This window comes from Phyllostomus hastatus, unplaced genomic scaffold (assembly GCF_019186645.2).
Source record: "Phyllostomus hastatus isolate PE091 unplaced genomic scaffold, TTU_PhHast_1.1 phas_scaffold_1674, whole genome shotgun sequence".
In the NCBI taxonomy this organism is placed as follows: domain Eukaryota; kingdom Metazoa; phylum Chordata; class Mammalia; order Chiroptera; family Phyllostomidae; genus Phyllostomus; species Phyllostomus hastatus.
The window spans coordinates 26,520,322-26,545,107 of NW_025334011.1; the positions used below are offsets into that span (position 1 = coordinate 26,520,322).

Genomic DNA, 24,786 nt, shown 5'->3' on the forward strand with positions numbered 1-24,786 from the left:
CTAAAAGGGAGCGACCCTATTTTTCACTTATATCCATTATACTTCCAGGCTTCTGACTGCTTTCTCAACTCAAGGCAAAGGACATTCTGGAATTTCCATCTTGTTCACTGTAGGCCAACATCTGGGGACCATCCCAGGCAATCCTCAGACTGGCTCTAAATCGTCCTTACAGGAATATTAAATCCCATGTTACAGGTAAATGCCCGATGTCCTGAATTTCCCATATCCAGTCTTCTGTCCTGCTTGGTCCAACAGCCTCATACACCACCACGTAGGTTCCCCTTTTGCCAGTGGACATTAGTCACTTCCTGTAATTCCCTTGGTATGTGGACTGTTCTTCCAAGACTGGGGGGCTCTATTAACCCCCAGGCTGGGCTGCAATCTCTCTCAATATTGTGAAAGCAGTGACGGGTGGGGGCACATCTGAAGAATAATGTCACTTTGCAAAGCCCCTGCACCAGACGACGTTGTTCTATGGTGTTCAGGTGAGGAAAATGCTGGAAAAGCATTTGATTACTTTATTATATATCCATCCTCTAAATTCCTTTGGCATCGAAGGTCTTCATTACAAATAGAAATACAGTGGTCGTACTAACTCAGCCACGCAACCCTTGAGCAATTTGCCTCCAGTATATTTGAGAAAGTAAGTAATATGCTTCCCATTTTTTGTCTGCCCTCTTGGGCTTTCCTCTTGTTATGAAAGCTTTACTAAGAGAAAAAGCTTCCATCATTAAAAATGAAACAAAAATTTCTATATGTAGAACTTACCAGCAAGGCAAAAGTATGTTAAGAGGCTTGAGAATGTGATTAGGAGAAACGTGCAGCATCGCTCCGCCTCATTTCCCTAAATGCCACCCCCCACCTTACTTCTGGCTCCAGGTCAGCTCACTGGAGTCTTTGGCAGGGGGGAAAGGGGCATGATCTGCCTCTGAGACCCCTGTGACAGGGCAGGGTGGCAAAGGGACCTCTTCCTTTTCCAGCTGAGATACCTAAGGCCCATTGGTGGCACTTGGAGGGCAATGATGAGTGCAAATGTGGTTATTTACTTATTACTCTTAAGGATATAAAGTAGTATTTCTACTAATGCACCAGGTAATCATAGAATAACTAAAGTCATTGAAAATGGAGAAGCTAGAAGTAATCATGTGAGGACAGAGAGTAATGTTTTAATAAAAAGAGTAAACACAAGTTCCTCAAATAAAATACTCCAGACCTAACTGGTGACTCTGAAAGGTAACACAGGACTTTGAGAGTCATGGTCATTAAAACTCTGTAACATGTTTTAGCATATGGCAAGGAAAAAAGAAAAAATCAATTCTAATGCAAACTCTAAAAATAGTTAATAACACAACACAAAAACAAAAACAACACCATTGAATTTATTTTTACTTTATTAACAATGTGGCTTACAATTCTTCAAGTAAAAAGGGATTTTTCATTTAGAATAAAAATTAAAATATAACTCTGATAAAGATTTTCATTTATTTACATGAAAACATATATACAGAAGACAGTCTTACAACAAACAAACCAATGACATGCCCTCGGCCTCACACATCTCAAAAGTAAAACCCCCCAATTTTCCCTTTTATGCACCAAAACATACACAAGATATATGAATCAAATTTCAATACAAACTATTCAAATTGGAATGCAAAACAGTAAAAGGGCTTTTGACATCCACAACTAGGGACAGTTTACACTTCCAGATATCATGCTAGCTCCCATTATGAACAGATGAGTATTTTTTCTGTCATTTAAAAAATTTTGTCTCCAGTTTCCCATCATAAGGTGATTTTCAGTTTGTTCCAAAACTTTACTTTTTCTTCAATGCCTCCTTCTCCCCGTCTGAAGCACCACTCTGCTTGGTTATGTGACAAGACCGACATACTCACTGGTACCAAATCCTGGCCATTTGAAACAAAAAGCAGATGGGAAGTCTACAACTCAGAACACTGGTTGAGTTATTTATCAACCAAAAGCCAAGGCAGCACCAGATGTCAGCAATTCCAGTTTTTTGGTAAGTGAACTAGGGCAAAACAGTCCAACTCGATTTTATCGTATCATGTTTTGGATGCTGGTAAACCAACTCTAGTGATAAAAGCTGTGAGAATCAATCAACTTAAAAATTAGACCAAGTTAAAGGGAGTACAGCGATTTCTAGAAATCCTGTGAGCAGAAAAGGGCAGTGGCTAAATAAAAGAATCATTGGACTGTAATAACTGCTAATTAGTTATTGCACCAAAGCAACATGGGCAGAATGTTTAGTCTCCAACAAGTTCATTCTTAAAAATGACCAACACCTTATAATTTAGTCTTTCCCTTCAAATAACTGCACACGCGATCACAGCTTTCTAAAGACAGAATAGAGCACTTGGAGCCTATGTTCACCATCTTAACCAAAAGCAACAGTGACATTTAGACCACGAGAAAGATTATAACACGACCATTTTTATAGTTCTATATACAGAAATACATGGGAATGGGTGTTGCACAAAAGAAGTATGAAAACCAACAGTGCGCCCACAACGAAGGGAGGAATGCTCTTAGAAAGGGTGACTGGTGTAGGATAAAAGGCAAATCTCAGAACCTGCCTGATGCAACACTCAAAGTTCTATGAGACAAGTTAGGAAACTGAGACTAGTCTTGAAAGTCTGACCAAAATCAACCTGGCAGAGATCGCAGTAAGGGTCGGAGGTGGCAGTGTTAGTTTTGAGTCATTTAACTTATCCGGGAACAAATCAAAGCAAACACAGGAAATCATCTTTCAGATATGATCAAATAGGGTGAAGGAGCCTCATAGATGTGCAGCTCAAACACCGTGTGCGAGTCAGACTTTGATCAGATGAACCTAATTTTAAAAGTAAGGAGTGAGTTCTCCATGCTCCCTAACTCCATGGCATAGGAAACTGGTCTTTGTCTTATTTTTTTTTTTTTTTGAAAAGCACGGAAGTTCTGTCATGCCAGTTGTACTCTGCCCTTTTTAGTTTCCTAGGTTTCCATTTTTGTGGAGTACTTTCCCAACACAGTACAAATGAAGTCAAGAAGTCAGGGACTGAAATGAGCTCCATCTGTTTCTGAGTGGGATTGAATGATGGTCTTTCATTATTGAAGATGAGGAGGCATTTCTACTTTTCACGTTATACACACATCCAGATTGTGAGGTGCCTGCTCAGCCAGGAGAGGGAAAGCACACTGTTTGGCTGTTCCAGGAGATAATGAGGAGCATGGTGTGTGCAGGGTCCAGGAACAGAGAGGGTGGGACTTTGGTCCCAGAGTATTATCAGGGAGACAGACAAACCATGGTTTGTGGAGAGCAGGAGGGAGGGCATCACCTGCAGGAATATTTTTACCAAGAAACACTTGACTTGGGGACTGTGATGGTTTGGGGGATGAGGTGGTTACAGGTACAAAATCAGTATTTCCTGCCCTAAGAGCCACAGTAACAATAAAGTAAAATATTCCTTGGAAATTGGCCCTATTTCTAAGACAGAAGCTGTTGAGAGGTGACTCCTGCAGAGAAATGAACACCACCTTACAATTCTGTAGCCCAGTTGCTCCTGGTGTGAAGTTATATCCACCATCACGGAAATTCCCAAAGAGCCCAAGTTTGGGAGTATGTTGGCAATTCTCAGAGTAAAAGTATCTTCTTGGCCCAAAAATGTATCTTGGCTCTCAGAATGGCCGGGAGATGGCAGGAGACCACCTTCATGGTGACCACCCAGAGCTGGCCGCCTTCTGCTTCTGGTGGCAGCCACCTCACGCACACAAAGTGCAAGCACAAAGAGAGGCCGAGGGTAAGGGGAGTCCCGGGTGTCCGGCCGAGGGGAGCAGGAAGCTTCACCAGCAATGGTGGCCAGGCCTTGTCTGGGCTGCAGGGCGGGAGCCTCCTTGCTCCTCCGGGAGCTCCAGAGAACGCCCTGGCGCAGAAGATCTATTTCAGTGTAGCATCTCTTCTTCTATGCTATTCTTTGAAAGGGCACCAGAAAGTGACATTCGTTCTATAAGCACGATGTTGTGCTGTATCTGCAACATGCCTTCATTCCCATTTCAAATGCAGCAGAGTTTGAAAAGGCCACAGTGAAGGATCGTAAATGAGTCAGCACAGGGAGAATGCCAAGATCTTGAAATGGATACCCTTTCCAACTTTTGGACGGAGTTTAACTGCACAAGACCGAGCATTTAAGGCCAAAAGCACATGGCTGAGAAGGCAAAGGTGCGAAACTGAGAGGGGTCAGAACTTTCACTTAGAAGAGAGAATGGACTGTGAGCCGAGCATGAATCGCCACAGATATTTCCTTCCTTACGACAGTGTCCACCAGCACAGCTTAGGACAGTGGTCCTTCCGTCAGGCGTCTCCAGGCAAATGCATTTGCCAAATGTTTAAAACTGGGCTGTAGAAATCAGCTACAGGCAGACAAAAATGTCTCCATTACAAAGTATTTGTTTTCCATTTTCATCTGGACCAGTGACAGAATGTTAGTACGGATTAGCATTAGTAATCAAATTTTTCCAAATCTGACATTCCTGCCTTGAAATGCAGCAGAAGCACGATAAGCTAATAAGCCCCCACTCCACACGGTATTACTGGGATTGTTGCGACTGATCACAGTGAAAAGATCAAGGTACTTACAGGACAAAAGTAACAGGGATGCAGCCTCTGCTCTTCGTGTTCACTCCTGAACAATTTGAAGAACTTGTTGCAAACAATTGGTTTCTTTGCATAAGTTTAAAAAGGTATTTGGGCCACCACGGTAACAGAATATAATAGGCCATTTGGGTTTAAATATATACATATGTTGGGTCACTCAGGGGCATGCACACATGGAGTGCTTGGTACAAAACCCAGCCCGTTCTCTGAGCCGTAGATCTTCCTGAAAATGACTTCACTGATTTGATGATCACTGCCCAAGAAGAGTCCTAAGAACCTCGAGGCCAGAGTGAGCAGTAGGAATGACAGAATTAAAGGCTGTGGTGACACACTCTTTTTCGTTTACCCTCTTACCCTCATTTTGGCTGATCCATCTGGGCTCTCCCTTCACAAGAGCAGGGCGGGGACAGGAACGTGCGCACACTGCTCGTGTCATAAGTGTTCCAACCTGTCACTTTGTGGGAAGGAGGTGCAGAGTGACTCTGAGTCACCCAAGATCACAGAGTCAGTCATTCGTCATGCCAGGAAAAGACCAGGCTGACTCCAGGCCCAGTGCTCACCCCACTGCACCCACCGGCCTACTGTAAATGAATGTTCCATGGCCGAACCAAATGCGAGTGGTGTTCAAAGGGAACCTGAGGGGAAGTTGGTGGTTTGTAAAAAGCTTATCTCAAATCTCTTCCTACTCCTGCTGTCTGAAATTAAACTTTTCCTTCAATATACAATGTCAACATTTCCTAAGAGACTACAGAATTCCCTCCCTGATGTGGTCACAATTAAATGAGAACATTAGAGATATTTGAGATTCCATCAAAGAACCTGCAAATTGAAGTCCTCTCTCGTCCATTACTCATGAAAAACTGTCTCACTGCAGTGACATGCCACCTTCCTTCACCCCCATACTTCCTAAAAGGCACCTCTGACAGGCGATGCAGGTTTAGCCCATCTTTCTATAACTGTATCCTGAAGCATCGCCCCCAGCTGTGTTTGAGAAATGAGTTGCCACCAAGATCGGAACTTCGGTGACAGCCACGCAGCCACAGCCACATGTGTATCAGTATGAAAGAAGCATGTACAGATGTGCCTGAGAATGAGTAAAACAAAAACTACCAGCCAGGCAACCTCCTTGGTCACATGGAAAAAGACATCAACTGTACCTGAAGGTGTTTTCAAAGAAACGTGGGCTGTGGTTTAGAGCCTTGTTCAAAGGAAGCTGCCTGGTGTGGGATGGGAGAAAAGCGAGATGTGGACATATAAAAAAGCTCTTCATATCCCACAGGGTCTGACAGAGAACTTTAATTTACACTCCCCAGAGGCCACCGTTGTGGTCCTGGTGTGTGCTTTAAAAACATGGAACTATGAAACACTGGTACAGGAAGCAGATCCTTCATGCTTCCTGCTTTCTGGTGACTGTGTATGAAGCATCTCGTGTGTCTGGGGAAAAATAAAAGTTCAGTCCCGAAAACCTTCCCAAGATGCTGTATCACCAAAAGGGTAGAGTCAGTTGGCATACTGGGCATAGAAAGCCACTTTAACTCTTTCGATCTGATGGCATAACTTGATGGCAGGCCCCAGCTTCAGCTCCATGCACTCCTGCACCGTCGGAAGAGTGAGCAGCAGGAGCGCCTGCCCGTCAATGTCCTGTTGGAAAATAAAGTAGGTTAGAGGCCAGGCAGTATGCACCAAGGCAACACGCTTGCCCCAGCAGCCTTTGCCCTGGGGCCAAGGGCATGAGGGCTGCTCTCCTTTCCTCCTAAGAGCTTGGACAAAGTAATTGGCTTGAGGGCTGTCTCATTTTTTTTGGTTAACACATTCTCTTTACAATAAAAATTTTTGGCTACTCTGAAATGTACATGCCTGGGCTGGTGGGGATGCAGAGTTGGAACAGGTGAGCTGCTACAGGAATTCCTCCCCAAGCTCACTGTCCCCACCCCCACCCCGCCAAGTCTATACTCTGCTGTGACTTACTTTGAGTACTAGAAAAGGGCTTTCTGGTAAAAGAAAAATCTCACTTCCCTACCAAGGTCTACCACTGCACCATCAGAATGGGTAAGAAGATGCTAGAAAAGTGTGCCAACGACACAGCACCATTTCCACAGAGGAAAGCTCGGGTGTTTAGACACACACGCATGCACACACCACACACATCTGCATCCATGTACCTACATTACCCAGGAGGAAGTGCTACCTGTACTTCTGTCTTATTTAGTCCTTCTCCGTCTGTACACGGGGCCCCACAGTGGTGATATTCATTAAATGACCATGAAATTGCACAGGCTTCAGGGAGAAGGGTACAAAGGCTTGCTTCAAAGCTTTAAGATCACCACTGGATATTTTTCCCCTTCACTCTCCTGTTCTATAAAAGTTGGGTTTAGTTCCGTAAATGTTTGTCTGGGTAACTGCAACCCCCCTTTCCATTCAGTAGGACGCTCTTCATATCCCAGAGGGAGTAACTGAGGCTCTGGGAGGCTGTAGGCCCAAGGTTGTGACAAAGCTCAGTGGCGGGATGAGAACGTCAATGCAACCCAGCCCGCCAGAAGTTCTACTACCTGGGGAAGTAGTGTGCCCAGGGCTCCCACAAGCTACAGAGACTCAGTGGATTTCATACAGGTACTCATTTTCTTAAACTAGTGTTTTATTTGGCTGTATTGAAAATGTCTACAGCAAAAAAAAGCCCAAAATGTGTATGAATGTTAGTTAGTCTTGGGAAGACTAATGTATAACATTATATGCAGGAGACTGAACCATTAGCTTTGATGAAATCAACAGAACAGGATAGAAGAGACCTGAACTTATTTTAGAAGATGGAAGCTTTTCTTAGAGATGGAAATGAATGCCAGAAAAGCTAGCTAGTTAGAGACAGCACTGGAACTAGAATCATAGTTTTCTGACATTAAACTTGGAAAGGAAAATTGTAGCTCCGCTTGTAACATCTACACTTAGTCATGATGGCCATCCTTGGACACGGAAAATCAATTACAATGGAAATCCAGCCCTAACATATAAATATAACCCTTTCCAGACAATTTCAGTTAAGGTGGCTGCCATATGTGGGCACCACATTTAAGTGGAGGATGTCACTCACTCAACAAGCATTTATTGAGCATCTACTAAATACCAGCACACTCTGATACTCTGAGGATATCATATTGAACAAAAGAAACATTACCCCCACCCTTCTATGAGACTCTACAAATCTCAAGGGAGGCAGGCAAATAAACAGACCATTACAATATAGAAGGATAAATGTATGGGCATAGAGCTACAAGTTCAAATACGACGATCAACCAAACTGATAAGAGTCAAGGACAGCTAAAGAGATTAGGTGATGCCTAAACTGAGGCCTAAGGGAACAGTAATTATTAAGGTAATAACTCCCTCATCAAGAATCAGAGAAATGCAAATTAGGCCCAAAATACAATATCATTTATACCCACAAAAATTAAGGTCTGACAATACTATGTTGACAGAGAAGTGTATTGAAAGGGAACTCCCCACACTACCAGTAGAAAAGCACACTGATGTACTACCTTGTAAAAATATACAAGAGAAAATCAACCACGAGCACAAGAAACACAAAATTCAGAATAGTATTTACAGTTGGTGGAAATCAAGGGGAATGTATCTGAAGTTTATAGGAGGTCTCTGTTTTGATGCCACAGTTGGGGGAACGGAAAAGTCCATCCCCCGTGGCCTGAATTTTGAATACGGGCAATCTGGATGGATAAAATCTAGAGCTCGTGTTGGAACTTCCCTCCTAAGGGCAGGCTAAATGTGTCTCATGGGTCTCCCAGTGCCCACAAGGAAGCCCCTGCACATCTGGGACTAACAACTGAGGAGAAACACAGCAGAACTCTGCCTGCAGAGACACTCCTAATGGCAGGAAGACGAAGATTACAGGGTGGGGGTGGATTAAGGCTAAACTATCTGATTCACCACAGTGATCCTTCACACCAGCTTTTTATCTGGGAAGCACAGACAACAGCTGGGCCTGACATCTGAGGTGGAGGAGTGGTTAACATGCGTGTTGTCGGTACTGAGCCACCTCATGGCCTCTGGCTGTCCTCTCTGGGTTCTCACCTCATTCTCCAGTTTCCCTGATGCGCTAACAGAGAACTCCAGCATGTTCTTGTTTTGAGAAGAATATGCTGCCAAGAATAAAGCCAGACCTCTGATTTCAAGACACCAGAGTGCCATGCTGCCTGCTGAAAGGCACAAGATTAGGGACCTGACCATCAGATTGTCACTGGTGTGGAAGAGCTACAGTGATGGCTCAGTGAGCTCAAATGTGGTTGAATGACATGTCTACCCCACCACTGTCACTCATGCTGCAGAGTGCATAACCAAGATCCCCACAGAGGATGGGAGGGAGAGATGGGTGAATGGAAGCAAAACTGGGCAAAATCCTAACATGCACCGAGTCAGGGAATGAGGGAGGGATTTCACTCTGCAGCTGGTCTCATATGCAGTTTTTGTTCTGGTTTGAAAGAGGCTATTTTTTTTCATTGATTTTGTAGTAACAGACCTCACAGTTAATTTAATTTTTACAAATATGCTTTCATATAATTCAGAACTGCTGGCAAATCACTTACCATGTTCAACATAGAATTACTATAAATGGACTACTAATTTTTAGGAAATGAAATACAATAAAATACACATCAAAGTTATACTTAACACATGGCAAAGTTAAATTTATTTTGTTAGATAGAGAGGTCAACATAAGACTTGGCAGTTCCTTAAGGGGAACATTCGGGTCTATAGAAATAGAAAGAGGAGGAAATACTCTAAATGTGAAGTAAACATGTAAATTATCTTGAAGTTTTTAAATTAAAATAAGTCACTAATCTGGGGACTTTATTATATGTCTCTGGTTCATACGAGGTGAGTGAGTAGGCAAAATTTCATGTGAGGGTTCTGGGTCTGTTTAGTCATAGATGCCTGGGTGTCACTGCATGCTGTGCACGCACACAGTGTGAAACTTGAGAGTGCAGATTGGCTTAAGCAGTTGCCATAATGTTTCAGAATTAAAAGGCATGTATTCCCATAATGGGAAGTTTATAATTTTTATAAATACTCCTGGTGATTATGACAGTCTCTGAATTTACAACACCCAGAGGAGCAAACTTATGGAGCTATTACCATTCCATGTCCTGGGATTTTTTTCACTTGCTGGTGAGTAAAGACCCCAGGCTCCTTCCAGTTCATCTGAAAACTCATGCAGCGCCTGGGCTGACCCACTGGAGACCTCACCCAGTCACTGCTGTGGCATTTGGGCTCAAAGATGATAGATCCAATTAGTGAAAGTTAGTAATTAAAGGTCTGAATGAACAGAAAGAGACTCAAGTGCCCACTACTTCAGATAGCACAGCAGGCAACAGCTTTTTATTACGACAGGTGAAACGGCCTGATGTGAAATTTAAAATTAAATAGGAAAAAAGATATCATCAGTTAAAGTCCACCTATGTTTCTCTCTACATGATAAATAATAGGTAAGTAGGACCAAGCTTTTAACTGATGCGAGAAGAGCAACGGAAGGGAGGGCCCTGCCCATTGCTTGGTTCTGGAAGTGGTAACATGCCGGGAACACTTCACTTCTTGGAAGCCTTGGCTTGGGAAGGCATGAAACTTTCTGAGATGTTGTTATAAACCAGGCTCAGAAGAACTAAATTGAGGAAGACTCAGCATAAGCAGTATTTTAGCCTTTTACCCAAATAAGCTTTGGTTTCACTTGCTTGCTTATTCACTTGCTTAGAAACTTGTAAAGGAAACCAACACAGGAGGCTGTGAACCCTCCACAGCACAAGTGGTCTCGAGCTCCCACAAATGACCCGGCACCTGGGCGGGAGAGGCTCTGTCCTCGGTTCTGTGACAGGGTCAACTGAAAAACACTTCTCAGTTAAAAGTGGGCCTAAATTCAGGCCTAAACCAAAACAAAAACAAGACTTCATACTAGTAACGAAAGCTGCCTTCCCCGAGTGCCTTCTTACTGCCGAAGCCCGGGCAGGAGCGTCATCAGCACCTGTGAGGCGCACATGCGCGCGGATGGGCGGATGCACACATGAAAGGGTGTCCTCAGCGCTTGTCCTGTATTTGAATGCAATGCTCCTGGCAAGATTTCAACGTTCTGCTGTATTTTCATTCTCAAGACACAGATGTAGCTTATAGCATATCTCAAATCACGCAAGTCCTCACATTTCTTGTAATTCTTTCTTTTCTGTTTGTGTGTTTTAAATGAAGAGATACATTACTTACCCAGGTTCCTTATGTCTAGCGAAGCTTCTCCCTAACTGTCTGCTCTAAGTGTTGGCCAGAGAAGACAGGCGGCCCGAGAGCCCTTCTCACCACCGTTAGTGCATTCTGGGTGCACTTACTGGTTGTCTAAGAGATTCTAATGGTCATTCGGAGCCCTCTGAATGTTAAGAACTACTCTCCCCTGGGAGGAGCTGGGAACCATATTAATTTGCTTTTCACAATTCATTACTACCTTAGTCTGAGAAATTCACTGGGAGCCTGGGAAATCAGAGGCCTTTCTTTTTTCTTCCTGATTTATTTCTTGTATTACCCTTTATCTAGACTATTGGTTTGTATAATCTAAGAAAAGACTGGATAGATGGACATATTTTTAATTTATTATATGGGAAACTTTTTTAAAAAGTACAGTGTCCTGAGAGACAGATTATTTACAACATTGTGACACAATGCAAGAAATTTCAGCAAATTAAGCAAACAGCAGAGCATGCCCCACAGGCTTAACCTTGAACTTTTTATGTGAGACTAGTGAGGCCTGCGAAGTGGCATGTGTGTAGAGAACAGCAATTTGTTTGCTTGTTAACTTGAGGGAGAATGTAAGTAAAAACCATCCTTTCCTATGTTTATCATGTCATGTCTTACATTTTAGCTGATTATAGTAATTTCTTCTGCTAAATTTAAAATTCCTGTAAGGTACAGATTATATCAACTCTTTTTGTATTTGTTCCTCATTAGCACAACACCTACCTAACCCACCAGAGGCTTTAAAATATTTTACAAACTCCGAGGGAGAAAGAAAAAAAAATGGTGATGAAAACAGCATGAAACAGAACAAAATGTACAAAAACTACTTCTGGGAAGACTGAGTCAGCATCCTTTTCCCTGTATCTCCCAGCAAAGGCCCTGCGTGTTATAAATCAAGCAAACTTAAGAAGAATTTGGAGGTGGCGTGAAGGCAGACCAGCGGGGACTCTGGGACCCGAGACATGACACGGTGCTGAGTGCTCTGAGTTTTCTGTTTGCCTCTATATGCAAGACATTGCTAAGGAAGCTAGGAGCCCAGAAATGCCAGTGGGCACAGCTCACAGGAGGCCCAACTGCGGCCTGCGCTCTCTAGCCAAAGGACTGGGAAAGGGGCAGCCGGGGGAGACAAAACCTTTTAGACAAGTACTGCTCCCCTGCAAGACAAAGCCGCCTACCCACCCTGCCAGCAGAGGTGGAGAGAGGGTCAAGTGGAGGGCCAGGACTTCTGTCTCCACTTGGCCACAAAGAGTCTCCCAAGAAGGTGCTGGTGGAGACCATATGTGTACCCCAGACTTCCGCTCCCCACCCACAGATGTGATGAGATGTCCCCTTCCCCTCCCAAAGCTGTGTCACAGGAAATCAGCTAAAACAGAAGGCTTAAGTAAAATCCAGAGTCTCATAATAAAAAAAGCAAGTATACCACAGAACCATCATACCTGTTCCTGAAATATTTTGGCCAAGGGGGCGCAGTCTGTCAGTTTAATGAACCTCACCACGTCAGTCACCGTCCACTCCAGTGGGTTGCTCTCCAGAATGAGTCTCTCTTCCTCCTCTTGCTTTACTTCCTGCAGAGATAAGGGAAGCAGGAGGTCCTTTTATCACTGCATGGTTGGTGGGACCCTCACTAAAACTGGAACCTCGAGGGGATGCCCCCCTAAAGTCTCTCATAAGACACCAGGACAAACCACAGGGACTTTGGCGTCTTGGGACTTTCTTAGCAGCTTATCTGGGTTACGACTTGGCCTCCGATGACTTGTGTGCCTTTGGAGGTAAAATATTTTTTAAAGGCACACTAATAGCAGTTGTGGAAGTCCAAGTTCAGGAAATCTTGGGTCTGCTTAATGAAGCATCCCTGAGTGAAGAGGAGAAATGAATGACAGGGGCATCTGTGAATGTACACAAGGGAGTGAGCTGTCCCCCCATTTGTTTTTGTGACGAGGGTGCCAGTGACCTTCCAGCTGGTCATCTAGCACCTGTGGGGTTAAGGGAGACCTGACAGGCCCATTTACTATTTTGCAGTATCACAGAGTAGCCTGGAAAAGGAGTCTAGTGTCCAATGGGACTTTGAGGACGTCTTCAGTCTGTGCTCCTTAAAGAATCCTTTGTGGTTTTAGAGTCTTCCATTAAAAGAGGTGCTATTGCTTCCCTGAGAGCTCCATTTTGACATCCACTGACCCACTGGTCAATGTACCTAGCCTTTGCCCTTGCCTTGGAATGAGGCTGGAGTAGCTGCTAGAATCTTTAGCATTTTAAATGGGTGTCCTGAAATCTAGCCTGCAAACTATAATGCGTTTTCTCTTTCAATACTCTGTTTTGACAAGCCAGTGCCAGAGCCCACGAGCTTTACCTGTCCTGCGTCCTTGTCCTGGCTGGCTGCCGGGCCCTTGTCGCCACCCTCAGCACAGGGGGTGGCCTGCACTCTCCGGCCCCGCCTTGCCCTTTCCACAGGCAGCCGGCGCTCAGGCTCAGAGCTGCTCCTCAGGGTGACGGCCCTCCGGGGCCTGGCAGAGGGGACCTCAGCCGAAGAGGTGTCTGTCTGGTCATCCCGCAGCTCAGAGCCGGTTTCCTCACTGCCAGTGTCATCATCCACGGCATCTGCATCCTCCTCTTCACTTTCCTATGAAGGAGGGACATGCATGGGATGGAGTAAAGTGAAAGGGACCTTTGTGAACACCAGAGGCTGGCCTCTAACCCTGATCTTTCCCCGCCCAGGTGGCCCTGTGAAAACCACTCAGTGAACCCTCTGAGGACTGATCTGAAGGTCCCAACCAGGGTCCCAATGGCAGCCTTTCTGTTGTGAGAGCAGCTGACAACGTTAAATCTGTTTTCAACAAATAATGAGGGGGTTCCTGGTATCTCGCGTGTGTAACCATTAAGCATCAAACTTTCACTGCGGCCTTCACCATCACACTCGCCAGCCAGGGCGCTGCGTCCCTGTGGAGTGTCGGAAGGTGCTTCGGTAGAGCGTACCTCCCCCGATCCTGCCACAAAGTCCACCGCAGAAGACCTCCGTTTCTTCTGCACAAAAATGGATTTTCGCCGCTTCCTACGCCTGGCTGGTTTAGAGTGTCCACTTTCAATGTTGCTTTCCCCAATTGGGGGCTTAATGATCTTCTTTCTCTTTCCATAATAATAGGCTACAAGGAAATAGAGAATTAAAAGCTTTTTAAAAAAAGGTTACACATGTATATATACATATAGCACAGAGACAAGAGGGACAGAGGAGGAGATTCCTGTGATTCCTCCATAAGTGACTGTGTGTGCAGAATGAAATGGGAATATACATATAAAATAGAAGGAAATTCACACTCTGAATAGTGTTTCAAGTATGTTCAGGTTCCTTGGTCTGATGCACAAACTGACAAATCCCAACTGGCCAGGGCCCACAGAACACCAAGTGTGCTTGTGGGGCCTGGCGATGCCCTGACAACTGGCTGGCACATGGGCTGGCAAAGCAAACTTCCAGGTCGTTGGGACAGGGGTGCAGGCACCCCTTGGCTGAGAGATAACCGAGGGGAGACGTAGAAAGAGCAGACGCCAGTTCTCAGACCTCACACTCTCCGCAGTGCAGAGTCTGGGAGTAGCTGATGCACAGAGGTGAGACCAGAACAAAGGCAGGGCAGGGCCCAGAGAGGCCAACAAGAAGAAGGGAGAGGTCACCAATGTGACGGGGAGATGGAAGAGGCAGGTGCTGGAAGAGAGAACATCCTACCAGGAAGAGGTCAAGGCAAAGGCGGTGTGGGTCATGGTAGCCACTCCTACCGCGGAGAAACAGAGACAGTCAAGAGCAAAGAAGGTAAAGAGTGCTTTGCACTATCAAACTACTCTACTTGAGAGAGAGTCTGAGTTAAGTGGTATACACAGGGGAGAAACTGATTGTGACAAGGAGGTTGCCGCCCCAGGGAAGGAACGGCAATGAGCCCTAGCTGGTGTGGCGCAGTGGACTGAATCCAAAGGGTTGCCAGTTCGATTCCCAGTCAGGGCACATCCCTGGGTTGTGGGCCAGGTCTCCAGTAGAGGGCGCATGAGAGCACATTGATGTTACTCTCCGCTTCCCCTCTGTCTAAAAATAAATAAATAAAATCTTAAAAAAAAAAAAGAAGGGCAATGAAAGACTTGTTATAATTCCTCAGTGTTGAAAGCCAAGAAGTAATTCTGGTTACTGGCCATTTCCAATAATCCACTTTGTTGTGCTCTTCCTTCAGCCACACAGTGTTCAGAATCAGCCAACCCCCTGAACTCAAGACGGCGCACACCTCCTCAGGCCAACGCCTACCAGTGAGAATTTGTCCTGAGTCTAGTCACCCCATCTGTTCCGCATAGCGAGCTAGAAAACGCAGAACTATCTGCCCTAGGAAATCTTACTTCCACACCAATTCCTATGAAAAACTACTCCAAAGGTTATTTTAAAAGCCACAAACACCATCTACATGACCCCGCAGTGCAGACCCTTGGACCAATGTTCTGTTCATTATTAGTACTCACTGTATTTGGTTTTGGTATGAATAGAGCAATTTTCTGGGCAGTTTTCAGAAACCAGCACAGGACTGAACAAATTTGGACAGCACTCCAGCTTGGCACAAACCCGTCTGCAGAAGTCTGCTACTTGGTCAGAAGTTCGTACAATCTTGGCCACAGCCCTGTATGTTTTGCCTCTGTACCTAGGAGGAAGAAAGGAAGGAAAGACGATGTCAAGAGCACAGAATTACTCAGGCCTATTCTGTACAGCGTATCCCAAAGTACCCCTTTATTTTCTAACAATAAAGCAGGCTTGGCGTGATTTCCATGTCATTTGTTTTTTTATTGTTCTTTATGTTCTCACAAAAATATTTTTCAGAAATGCCACAGTATATGTGATGGCAGTGCTAAAACAGAATCAGCACAATAAAGATTTCCATTTAGCAGATTCTCATGGCGGCATATGTAATTCTAGACACTCCTGGAATCTAGATATTATCATTTGTTGCTCATCACTTTTGAGGAAAAAAAACAAAAAACAAACAAAAAAAAACGTTCTCCTGCCCAAGAAGAAACATCTTCAGTGAAGCCACCAACATGAAACTGGAAACCAAACCAGATCTTCTGGAAAAGCAGGCTGGATTCTTGTTTTAAAAATAAGTCCTGCAGGCCTTGTCCACATATTTATGGCAATAGTAATGTAAATAATGCCTGGCTGAAAAGATGAGCATTTGGATGTAGGTTTGAATCACCTTTCAATATATTTTTTAAAAGTGTCATTGGTATAAAATAATGATAAACTTTTCAGTTGGCAACAGACCATAGGTCTTTATTTCCAGGTCACGCTCACTAAACTTAAACGTCCACTACAATGAGAACGCATCAAAACAGGGGCCTGTTGCACTATGCCCTCGGCGTGTGCCGTAACTGTCAAACTGGAATCTTGAACCAGAGCTCTTTACCAACGTGTTGTTCACACACATGTGTGCTCATGTCCCCAACAACCTGTCACACAACACAACAGGGACAGCCGGCAATTTGTGGAAACAGGAGTGTTACATGGGGAGATCATTACATTTGTATTTTGAGAATAAAATATTAAGTTCAAAACCTAGGTCTGGTTCACTAAAAAAATGATGATGGAAATAAATACAATAATAAACTGCTCCTGAATTTATTCCAACTTGGTTTATTTTTTGTCGTAAAGTATCTTCCCCCTAAAAATCATTGTTAAAGTATCAACCACAAAAACATTAAATTTTGACCTGGAAAAACTGGCTTTCTGTTCATTCACTGGCCTTTCATGTGCCAGTCCCTGTCCTCCTTTTTCTTCTGTCTCCAGAGGCCAAGCTTGACTTTCTGCATAGTAAGAACTAAAAGGAAATTCTTTGTAGATAAGATCACGTTTTAAGTCCCACAACCTTGTACAACTGTTGACTTTTCTAGGACCTCTATCAATCTGAGCTGTAGAAACGCCCCCTGCTCCTGAGGCATGGGGGGGTTGGGCGGGTGGCCTGATTCACTTGGGGTGGTTCTTGCTTACTGCTTCTGTTGTGTTTCACAACATACATACTGTTTATTGCATACCGTTAATGCTGATGGAAGCAGAGAATAAAAATGAGATTTTACTCTACATTTTCCCTTGCTGCATTTTTTCCACCACAATTTTGTGTTCCTGGGGCTGAAGAGTTCAATATCAAGGCTCTCAAAGTCCTTTTAAAATAGTAAAATAATAGAAGGTAAAAAAGCAAGAGAACCAGGAAGATAAGGTCAAAATTCAAACTGTGGAAGTAGGGACCAAAGACAGATAATTCTGTCCCCAGACTTTCAACAATTCTCAAGCAGACACTTCCAGAAACACACAAGAGGGAGGTAAGGAGGGGAAACAAATGCCATGGGAAATAAAAAATGGAAGTGTTTCAGTAAAACTCTTCACCATCAGGAAAAGCCAATCTACTTTCATGCAAATAGAATTACAGTATGGTTGGAAAGTAATGGACTCCTCTCCTCTTTCCTGCCCTTCTGGAACAATTCTGTCAAAAAGCCTTGGCAGTGGTAGTAAGGTGGGGGCACTGAGCAAGGCAGGAGTGCCGGCCGGGGAGGCAGGGGGCGCCCGCAGTGCCCTGACTCAGGGTGTGGTTACTGTGAATGCTGCCAGGACCTCCCCTCCCTGAAGACCTTGCTGTCCAGGGCGAGGAGGGCGTCAGTGTGCTGGGGAGAGCCCAGCATGGACTGCATGCCAGGACCAGGTGCTGAGTGTTGGTTCCCGAGTAGGGGGAAGGAAGAACCAAGTTACAAGAGACTGGTGCCACACCAGGGCCTGATCAAATACACAAACATACTGAAGGCAGAGAGGGTCAGGTTTCCCATTCACACTGGGACGCTGGGGCGTCGAGCCAACAACTTACTCTCAAATTAGTCTGGGGGAGGAACCGTCCTTTTATTCTGGACTTGCAATATTTCTACAATTCTTAGATTGTTTCAAAATCAACACTTAAAAATAACAAAAATAAATTGTGTTCTTGTATACATGACTGAAACTACACTAAGCTTAATATATATTTTCCAACAAATACTTAGTTTCTAGCACTATTGGTACAGGAATCATTTACAGTTATTATCACAAATGTGGAAGAAAAACTGTTTGGAACATCCAATTCCAGGCTGAACCAATAATGTGGCTTGTTTTGGAGGTGGTCAGCAAATTAGGGCAACTGTTCAAATAACTGTTTTTCACAAAGACATACGAAACACACAGAAATATTGACCTTCCAGGATACACAGGCAGAAGGCAGCTCTAAGGTTCTGACCAAAGGTGGGGTTGAATTAATACTGTCATTTCTATTTTCTTAAGGATGCTACCCATGTGATCATTATGTAACCTTCTGAGACAGAAGGAATGGCCAGGTGTCAGTACCCTCCCTGCCGACAGATATGCAGATATGGGAGGACAGTTGGGACCTTAGGCGGCACTCGAGGCATCCCGGTGAGCTGGGGAGCTATAGTCCTCATTGCCGCACTACTCTTTACCACAAGAGAAAAGAATAATCTGTTCTGTGGTTTTCCCTACCACAAAAGGCTTAAAAGCTGTATTCCAATGACATAATCTTGTAGGCAGGATATGTGAGGAGAAGAGTTCAAAAGCTTGGGATAATGCCTTTCCCTTTATCCTCTCATTGTAAACCTGGAGAGAAAAATACTGAGCCATATAATTTATTAAATGGCCCAGAAAAACTATTGTAAACACAAAGATAAGATTTTTTTCACAAGTTTTGTGAAAAAAGGAGAAAAATGTTGAAAGAAGCAAACAGGTTATTACATAGCAGAAAACTCCTTGGCATTGTAAATAATCTCAGAAAGAAGAATGGAAGCAAGTAGTGGAAGACCCTGGGTTGGAGCACAACAGGAGATGCTGAGATGACTCTGGTCTCGGATGCACACTTTGAAACAGTTTAGGAAGTCGGAGAACAACAGATGGACAGAGGAGGGATATTCTCCCTGGCTGCCAATGTGGGGACCCACTCAGAACCCCAGAGTTAATATAAAGATTATTTTAAGATGAACACATTTGAGATTCAACAGATGCAGAAAGAAGGCTTTCCGGAGCTTCCATTATCTGACGTAAAGCAGAGACTTCTGAGAAATGAAGACTCACTCCCATAAATTCCCTCTTTGAGGCAGCTTCTAATCACAGGAGAGAGACTGAGAGTAAATCTACCATAAATCCTCGCTCAGGGGAGTTCGATGGTCAAGACAGAAAGAAGGCTCGCAATGTGTAAACAAACACTATCACAAACTTTCTTATCTCTCATTTGTTCTCCTAAAAAATCATTTGTCTTCCCTAAAGAAACCCATCTCTTTCTTCCCCTAGAGGCCTTTCCTGCCTCCTCCTTTCCCCACACTAAGTTCAGTATAATGTAGGTGTAAGTTCCAAATTCTAACTGCCTGTCTGAATTACTCATCATGGAGCTCTCCTGCATGTATAAACATTGCACCTGTAAGTAAACTGCTTTTTTTGCTTGCTAATCTGTCTTCTGGGAGTTTAATTTGCAAACTCCCAGACACTGAACATAAGAAGTAGAGACAAAGTTTTTCCTCCTTCACATTAATAAAGAAGTGTGAGTGCCCTTCCAATATCTTTTGACCAACCAAAGCAGGGATTTATTTCCACGTGTGAATACACACGGCAGGATGGAGAAAGACAGATGAAGATGGAGAAGCAAGAGTGCTGGGAGAAAGGGTCTCTTCTCTTTCAGTCAAAAGACGAGAAAAATCAAAATGGATTTTGAGTCCAAAGAAATTCAGAGTAAAGAGACTGACACTGGCCTATCGGCCCATCCATAACCACCAGCATGGTCCAAGTAGGTAGGATGACTTCCACTTGGCCCACGTTTTATCATTTATCTTCAAGATGACTCACATCAGGACCTTTTCACAAATCTTCACAGGCAGTGAAAGGGGTGTGAGAATGGGGAGCAGGAAGGTCCCAGGCTGTCAAATGGAATTCACATCCTTGTTTATTATAGGAAGAATTAAAAGGGAAAACGGTGGACACCCCGATAACTCTGTAGAAATAGAGAAGCTTCACAAGCTGTGAGAAAATCAATCTTCTCTTCTGATTTCTTTCAAAATTGCATTGGTCACATCAGCTGAACTAGGGACAATATGTTGGTTTACTCACTGATTTTCAGTCTTATGATACTCAGCTCCTCAGAAATTTCTCCCTTCTTGATCCCTGCATTTCAAGTAAGGAGAGCTCTGTACAATACATGGGGTGTATGTTTATTTTAGGAATGCCTAACTCAGAACACCCCAAACTGGTCTGTGTTTGAACCAGAAACACCACACCCATAGCCTGATGAATCTGAGTATACACACAGAAATTCTGTCTTCTCTTCACATGCTGGCTCCCCTGCCTGCTTCATGTGATGTGTACAGTAGACATTTTCAGGAAGGCAAACTGCACAAATCTGAGCAAGGTAAAAATTAACAAATGAAGAAAAGAAATCTGTTTCAGCAAAAAGTCTTTCAGTTTTGGAATTTTTTTCACATAAATCTCCTTATAGCCAAATACTACATATTACTCTTCATAGAATATGGGCATGAATAAAAGGCCCCAAAAAGTAAAATAAATAAAAACACATACAAAATTAGTCATTGTTTCTGAAAACAAACTGAAATATTTTCCCCCATACAGCTGAGAATGGCTCACCTGAAAGTAAAGATTGGACTATGTTCTCGCTTCTGCCTAGTTGATACTGAAGTCTAATTCACTTGAAATTATATCAGGCTATATCCTCTTTAAATATTATGAATTACTGTAAGAAATGACTGGGAAAATTTATTAAGCCTTCACCTGGCTTTTTAAAAGATTATCACAAAAGTCATTCAAAAAAAAAGTTTCCCTTCTCCTCCCTAGAAGATACTGTAACATGTTGGAAAACATATTTAAATGTCCCTAGATGCATAAAATTGGAATTTCTTTTAATTCCTACTAAGTAGAGCCTAAATTCCTTTCAAAATAATGCAGGTCAATTTAGTACACTTAATTAATCAGAGAAAAGAACTTTCTCTGCCAGAGCAGCTGGAGGGAACTACAGCACAATCCACCCTCCCTTTGGCACTGCAGCCACTATGGTTTTGCCTTTCACACATGTTGAAGACATCTTATGACAGACTGCTTACATGATGCTCAAATATTACCACAGACTGCTTTAGCATAAAACTCTAATTTTTCGATAAACAGAAAAAAATAAAAATACTGAGGAACAACTGAAGGTAACAGTGTTAGTTCTTCTTTTGTTTACAAGTCAAACCTTCTCAGTGGCACCTCCATCCTGTTCAGTAAATGGGTCTTTAATCCTTAGAAGAAAAACCCATCAGAACCTCTAGATGCTCAGTGACAGCATTCACAGAGCCCTGTGGGGCATCTTATGCCCTTTCTTCCTGAAAACACTCTTTGTACTGTTATAAATCCATGACCACAACTAAGACAGCTGAATGCCTTAAATGCAGCAGGTCTCCCCTTGCTGAGTTAATTTATTCATGACAGTAACGTCAGCCTTTCAGGTCAATGGGCAGAAGCGAGCCCTCTCTCCTCCCATTTGCACCAAAGACGTAGCAAAGTTGTCGAGATCTAAAAAGTTGTAGTTTTACATCAGGAGGTAAGAGGTGACTCAACATGCAGTAGTAGAACAGGCACACTCCTGCTGACTGTAAATCTGTCATCATTAGCAGGTGCTGTGAGAGGCCGCTGTGATCCCGCACTCTTGAAAGCCAGGTCAGACAGACGTTTTCACCTAAGTTGCTGTGTAAGATGTTGCTCAGGAACTCACTGTTACGTCTGATATAACAGGAGCTACGTTGCCTTTACAACACAACAGGGCTGGGTCGCGGCGTGCCTGTTCTGATTGTACTGGGAACACAGGAATGAGTGCGAACACTGCACAGTGAGCACTCCCTGACATTTTGGGATCTGCAGCAAGTTCCTGACTTGCTTAGGAGCATGGGAGAATTTAATGGAATTTAAGTTATGTTTAAGTTTCACTAATTCCAAATCCATTAGGAATATTTTTGATGTATTGAATGACAGAAAATTTATTAAAAGAATTAACAAGGGTTTCTGTATAAATACTTGCTCATGTTTTCTGCCACCATTACTATGATGAACTGACCTTTATAATAAAAGTGTTTTAGTATTGCTGATGTTCACTTCCCTAAATAAAGTAGAAATATATAGAATATTATATAGGGAAAAAACCTGTTTTATATTTTTCTGGGATACATGTGAAGCTCATTTAAACATTTCTTGGGAAAGAAATGAAGGATGAGAAATGGTGCCCCCTTTCATTGGCATGCCATTTCTACAAGTGAATATTCTCCTTATTTATTTATGAGGGGGGGACCCAAAAAACAGAATTTATGTATAAAAATTGTGTGTTTATTCTTACATGTTTAAATTTCAGTCACTTTCAAAGCACTCTCCATTTGATGCAACATGCCCATTGAGATGTTTTTTCCACTGCTCAAAACAGTTTCTGAACTCATTGATTTTGATGCCTTTTAGTGCTTCCACCATTTTTTCTTGTTTCACCTCTTCCACATGGGTAAAATGTTTCCCTTTGAGGACTTCATTCATCCAGGAAAACAAAAAAAAAATGTAGCTTGGGGCGAGATCAAGTAAATAGGAACAGTGGGGCATACGATCATGTTTTTTTGATCAAAAATTACTGAACACTCAATGCAGTGTGGGCAGGTGCACTCATAAATCAGCCATCATGAAATGGGCAAACGTGTTGAAAGAATCTTCAAAAATAATTCACTGAAGTCAAATGTAGCCTCTCACAACAACACCAGCTGGTACACTGATACAGATGGGTTCCTAGAATACTTACCTAGTAGGGGAAGCCTGTACTACAAGGAACCTGCCCTCCAGAAGATAATTCTGTTTTTTTTTGGGGGGGGGTCCCTTCTCATATATTCCCTTTAACTTTTGTAATCTGGTAGAATATCAATAGACTATAAGTGACTTTTACTAAATCTAGAATCACACAGATATTCAAAAAAGACACTAGACAACAATGGTTGGATAACTGACAAAAATGTTGAAGAAAATTGCAGTATCTCAACAACTCTACTCAGTTCCAGTGTAAGTGAATTACAGAGTAATTATTGCTCATACAAATTACTTAATATTCCTCAACTTTCACTATGAATAAGATAAATACTTTCTTTAAAGAAGAGCTTGTAGATACATATGTTACCTGTTGAAAAGTGGTTCACTCTTTCCAAAAGCTTCATTTCCCAAATGTCAAATCTAAACGATGTTAGTTCACTTATACAAGAAGCTGACCAGTAAGATCTATTCCATTTGAAAAGCCTAACTAAATATTAAAAGCCCTCTTAGAACACCAAAGCAATTATTAAACATAAATTTAGCTAGAGAAATGGATCTTTTTCTATCTGTTTCCTAAGCAACAGAGTTCAAGCCTACTGACCCAATTGGTGTTCTCAAATTCAGAGTTCAAGAAACTTAAAGCAAAGCAAGACCAGCACCTTTCCAATTAGCCTATTTCCAAACACATGAGCAACTACATGTTAACCTGCAGACCATTCACCAAAACCAAACAGAGGTACTGTTTTTTGCTATCTTTTAAAAACTATCAACTCTCAGAGTAAAGAATGTTTGGATCTGGCTTAATTAAACCCTTTATAGTATCAAGTATTAAGAGCTGCTAATGAACAATGTATAACATAGATAAGTGATATCCTCTTTTTATAACAATGTCCCCCCCTTTGGATAAAGTAATCTCTTGGACCTGAACACAGTATGTTTTAATTCTGAATGTTTAACATGAAGTATTATTTGAGCAACCCTCTAGTTCACGTTAGGAATCCTAAACCTCCAGGCAACTCTGGAGAAAAATGCCAATATTCCATGTGCAGCACACAGAATTGCAGAATGACAGCCTTTCCTCTTGCTTCCATTTCTCTGTCAAAAGGAGGAACAACAAGTTTCATTGGAGCAGCCAACTATTACAAGAACCCTTGTTTCCCAGAATTGAAAACACTTACTTTGCCTTCAGCGTTTCCTCCTGAAAGTTCCAGTGTGGATCTTCCACCAGTTGTAATTCCCTCAATACCCTCCCAGGCTTATAAGCTGCATTGATTATCATGCTAAGAACCTGTTGGGAAAAAGAGAACCAGAATGAACTTGTATTGTACCCATTCCTGCTAACACAGGGATGCTTTGAAAGCCACCTTGCTGACACAAGAAGCATTTGCTTAACATTCCTTTGGGTAAAGGGCTCTGAAGACATTAGATAGGAGTTCCGCAGGCTCACCATCCATGGGAGAAAGCAGGTGGTACAATCCAATCCCTCTGCTGGTGAGTGGGGATGGTGGACTCTCACTAACATTTCTGGATGTGGAAAACCAAACCATTTCTTCCAATGTGTGTGTGTGTGTGTGTATGTTATGTGTCATTGAGTTGGCTCTGACACCTGGTAACCCTATGAATGAGTGACATCCACAATGCCGTGTCCTTGATAGCCTGGCTCAGCTCCTGTGGACCCACACCTACGGCTTCCAAAGAGCCACTGATTATTCTTCAACAGGGTTACTCTTCAGTAGGACTGGCTACTGAGAATTTCATTTTATTCTTAGAAGTAAATTTTCAAAAGGCATCAATAAGACAGAGACAACAGGTTCATAGTTAGACCTCAGATATGTGTAAAGTGGGTAACAATTACGTGAAAACCACCTGACACTGCCCCAGTTTATGGCTATTTAATACCAGGACAATTCTCTCTGAGATGGCAGTTTCAAAAGGAAGTATGGAACATCCAACACCATGCTATTTCCTCAAATTAACCCCTCATCCCAAATCACAAATCAAAGAA

The 24,786-nt window shown here is 43.0% G+C and overlaps 1 protein-coding gene across 9 annotated transcripts in view; it reads right to left on the reverse strand.

Moving 5' to 3' along the window:
• Nucleotides 1-1,393: 1,393 nt before the first annotated feature.
• The window catches only part of SFMBT2 (Scm like with four mbt domains 2), a 220,977-nt gene continuing 197,584 nt past the window's right edge, over nucleotides 1,394-24,786 (reverse strand). For all 9 annotated transcript variants that reach the window (XM_045858039.1, XM_045858046.1, XM_045858038.1 and 6 more), the window contains 6 exons: nucleotides 23,960-24,069; nucleotides 15,413-15,588; nucleotides 13,898-14,064; nucleotides 13,275-13,544; nucleotides 12,364-12,492; nucleotides 1,394-6,292 (listed from right to left, as the gene is read on the reverse strand). In XM_045858039.1, coding sequence (XP_045713995.1) covers nucleotides 6,152-6,292; nucleotides 12,364-12,492; nucleotides 13,275-13,544; nucleotides 13,898-14,064; nucleotides 15,413-15,588; nucleotides 23,960-24,069 — 993 coding nt within the window. In that variant the 3' untranslated portion in view covers nucleotides 1,394-6,151. The remainder of the gene's footprint in view (nucleotides 6,293-12,363; nucleotides 12,493-13,274; nucleotides 13,545-13,897; nucleotides 14,065-15,412; nucleotides 15,589-23,959; nucleotides 24,070-24,786) is intronic.